The following is a 3,755-nucleotide window of genomic DNA, read 5'->3' on the forward strand; positions in this document are numbered from 1 at the left end:
CAATATTAAGGGGGCATTCCTGCAAATCAACAGATCCAGAAAAGGGTGTAATATTCCTTTACAAAATAGTACGTTCACAAGAGTTAAACGCTGAGAGGAAAAAACGTTCTCCTGTCAACTCTTCCACTTCCAAAATGAATGTGCAGAAGGGGAAGGGGAAAAAAATGGCACTTCACCCCTAGGGGTTGCTTGCAAAACAGATTTCCAACGAAGAAGGTTTTAAATTTCTTTAATGGGGGCCTTAGAAATAGGCAACAAGAGCAGGACGATAGGGCACGGACAAAATATCGGCCGTCAGATATAAACCAGCAAGGGGAGTTAACGAAGAGTCCATATAACTTAACAGTGCAAAATTCTGGCAGCTCAGGTCCCCGTTTAAAAAAAGCACATTGGCTGCCCACTTGGCTTCATAATCAAGCAAAAGCTGGTTTTAAATTCCTGGTGATGTTTTTTTTTTTTATATGTGGCTGAAAAAGACCGCCATCACGTCTTCAACAGAAGAAGAAAAAAAAAAGGTGCCTTAACTCAAGAGCAGGTTTAAAAGCAGTAGATTAGTTTATTGGAAAGGTCACCCACGTCTCCTTCTTACTGCTCTTCCTCTCAAATAGCACCGCTCACACGATGGAATTAACTCTTTTCTTTCTTTTATTCTGCCCTTGCGTCGGGTTCTCCCTGAGGTTTCCTGCCTCAGCTCTTTCTCTCTAGACATCGGGAAGATATCACCATCTTACTCTCAAGGGGCTGTCGGTTTTTGAAAAGACTTGCTCCTCATACTCACTGGCAGACCTGACACGTGACATCAGACTGTAGTCCACCTGTGAAGATTTGGTCTATGATACAGTTACAGTGGTTGGGATTGCTGGCTTTCTTCCCATTATCGTCACCTGAAGCAAAGGAAATAAGCAGAATTGGTTTGCAAGCCCTCTGAAGATTTGCATGTACCTCTGCAGAGAGAACTACGCTCTTTATACACAGGTAATCCTTGATTTACAATCCTTCGTTTAGTAACCATTCCAAGTTGCAATGGCACTAGAAAAAAAAGGGGGACTCAGGACTGTTTCCCAACAATTGCTGGTCACATTATCAAAATTTGGAGACTTGGCAAGTGGCAAGTATTTATAACAATTGCAGGGGCCTGGGGTCACGGGGTCAGCTTTTGTGACCCTCTGACAATGGGGAAGACAGATCCACTTAACAGCTCTGTTACTAAATTAACAACTGCAGTGATTCACTTAAAACTGGCAAGAAAAGTCATAAAACTGGGTCTCCTTAGAAACAGTCATTAATGACAGCCTTGCTTAGCAGTGGAAACCCAAGGTGGTCATAAGTCAAGGACTACCTGTAGACCTAAAACTTAATTTTTGTGGTGTACCTACAGAAATAACGTTATAAGAATACAGAAGTACATCAGGAATGAGAGCTATGAAAAACGCTGCTTCTATTTTATTGCTTCAAGTTGTGCTTGGATGATCGAACCAAGAAAGTAGATCCAAAATAAGGTATGAGAGACTTCATGTCATAGGCATGGTAATATATTATTATTATTAAGTGGAAAATTGGCTGGTTTCGCTCTGCTTCCAGAAGCGGTAGCCCTGCTATGGCAGTTAAGTGGCAATGATGATTTAACCGGGCTTTGAGGGGTTGAGTAATACATGTAGGTCTTTCCAAGTAAAAATGAGCTCTTAAGAAAATTTCACCTGTCATTTATTCACACTATCTAGCTAAATCACTAAAAGCCAAGTAAGGTAGAAAAGGCAGCATTCACAAATGTTCGGCATTTAATAATTTTGACACATAACGTAGCTCTTCCCACATGACTGAAAATGTTATCCTAGAAGCAAGACTAAATTTATTTATTTTTTTAAAAAAAGTTTATACTTCATGGGAATTTTCTTAACCGTGACTAGAACACTCAACCATTAACAAAACTCAGGGAGATGAATGGAAATAAACTAAAAAATTTCCAATGTCAACGTGGCACGAATCTGACTTGGGATTCTGAGATTAAATATGGCACCACCTTAGCAAATCCATTATGGAGCAACTGTCTTAAGGATTGGGATTTAAACTTTCTGGCCAAGTGAAAGATACATTATTAAATCACTACTGACAAAAAAAAAAAAAATAAGTAACAGTCTTTCCTGTTTCTTTTTATGAAGTCATGAAAAGTTACAAGACTGTGTCATTTTTGGAGAAAGTTCCATACCAAAAGGAAAACAAAGAATCTTTTTTTTTTTAAAAAAAAAAAGTCAAAGATTTAATCCTTGCGTGTAAAAAAGCATTTCTTCCTCTCTTTTTTTGGTCATCTGCTCCTAAAAACTAGCAAATGGCTTCTTTCCCATTTTCACTGGGCTGCAGGTAACATCCCTGCTGGATACTCTTAATAGACCATCATTTGCACCCACAGGAGAATAAGGCTTGCTCCCTGTTCAATTACCCAAGTCAATTAGGCTCAATGAGGAGGGGGGGGTGGGTCTCGAAAGGCTGTTGTTGTAAGCTTGTTCACAGCAACACGGGGAGGGCTGACCCACTCACTGGGCTTCCGGTGACATCTGGCAAAATGGAATTACCACCTCCTTGCACCTGTCAACATGCCACACAGCAGCAACAGCAGCAAATAAAATAAAATAAAAATAAACTAAGCATAATTGGGCTGAAATGGAATTCCCAAGGATGGAGCAGTTGCAAGCCAGGGCATTAGAAGCATGACTTCTGGGAGGGGATCCTGCTAACTCAGAGGAGTAAACCTGTTTATTTGGGAGTTACAAAAGCCGTACAGGTAGCGACCGCAACGGAGCCGAAAATTTCGGTAACCAGAGGGAAGGGCCTCACCTTTGCAGTGTCGATGTAGCACATCCAGTGCAGCAATGAGGAACTCGTGTGCGTCCTGCTGCTCGTACCCTGCTAAATGTCGTGCGTGCGTCCATACCAGGTGCAATAACCTATATGGAATGTGAGGGGATCGGTGCCCAGAGTAGAACTGCGCCCAGGAGGGAAGGGGCGGGGGCGGAGGGGAGGACGGGAAAGAAAAGAAAAGGGTCAGCTATCCTCCTTTCCCCAAAGCAGCAAATGCATAAAACGTCTTGGTGGAAAGACTAGAATTCTTCCCTGAGTGTTGTTTTACCCTGCCTTTGCTTTTTTTTATAGAAATAACTCAAGAGAGCAAATATATATCATAGTCTTTCCTCTTCCTGTTTCCCCCTACAAAAACCCTGTGAGGTGGGTTGGGCTGACAGTCTCTTCTTAAAAACTTCCAGTGTTGGAGCATTCACCGCTTCTGGAGGCAGGTTGTTCCACTGGTTAATTGTTCTGACTGTCAGGAAGTTCCTCCTTAGTTCTAGGCTGCTTCTCTCCTTGATGAGTTTCCATCCGTTGCTTCTTGTCCTGCCTTTAGGCGCTTTGGAGAACAGCTTGACTCCCTCTTCTTTGGGGCAGCCCCTGAGATACTGGAACACTGCTATCATGTCCCCCCTCGTCCTTCTCTTCATTAAACTAGACAGACCCAATTCCAGCAGCCGTTCTGTGTATGTTTTAGCCTCCAGTCCCCTTTCTCCTGGTTTCTAACCTGGTGCCTTAACCACTAGATCAAACTGGCTCTCTGAAATGTATGTTTACTATAAATCAAATCCAAACTTTGTAGATGTGTATCGGACCAATACGTTATCCAGAATTTAGGGTAGGCAGCATCCTTCCTAAGTTACAGATTTTTACACACGTCGTATTATACATCCAGGAGGAGTTTTGTTGGCTTGACA

General features: G+C 42.2%; 1 protein-coding gene across 1 annotated transcript in view; it reads right to left on the reverse strand.

Annotated features, from left to right (window-relative positions):
• LOC107291890 (ubiquitin carboxyl-terminal hydrolase 22) overlaps nucleotides 1-2,980 on the reverse strand; it is a gene marked incomplete at its 5' end in the record, with an annotated part of 12,768 nt that extends 9,788 nt beyond the window's left edge. The window contains 2 exon segments of the mRNA XM_015820930.1: nucleotides 779-884; nucleotides 2,833-2,980. Coding sequence (XP_015676416.1) covers nucleotides 779-884; nucleotides 2,833-2,980 — 254 coding nt within the window.
• Between the last annotated feature and the right edge of the window lie 775 nt (nucleotides 2,981-3,755).

Source organism: Protobothrops mucrosquamatus, unplaced genomic scaffold (assembly GCF_001527695.2).
Source record: "Protobothrops mucrosquamatus isolate PMUCROS unplaced genomic scaffold, P.Mucros_1.0 scaffold1217, whole genome shotgun sequence".
In the NCBI taxonomy this organism is placed as follows: domain Eukaryota; kingdom Metazoa; phylum Chordata; class Lepidosauria; order Squamata; family Viperidae; genus Protobothrops; species Protobothrops mucrosquamatus.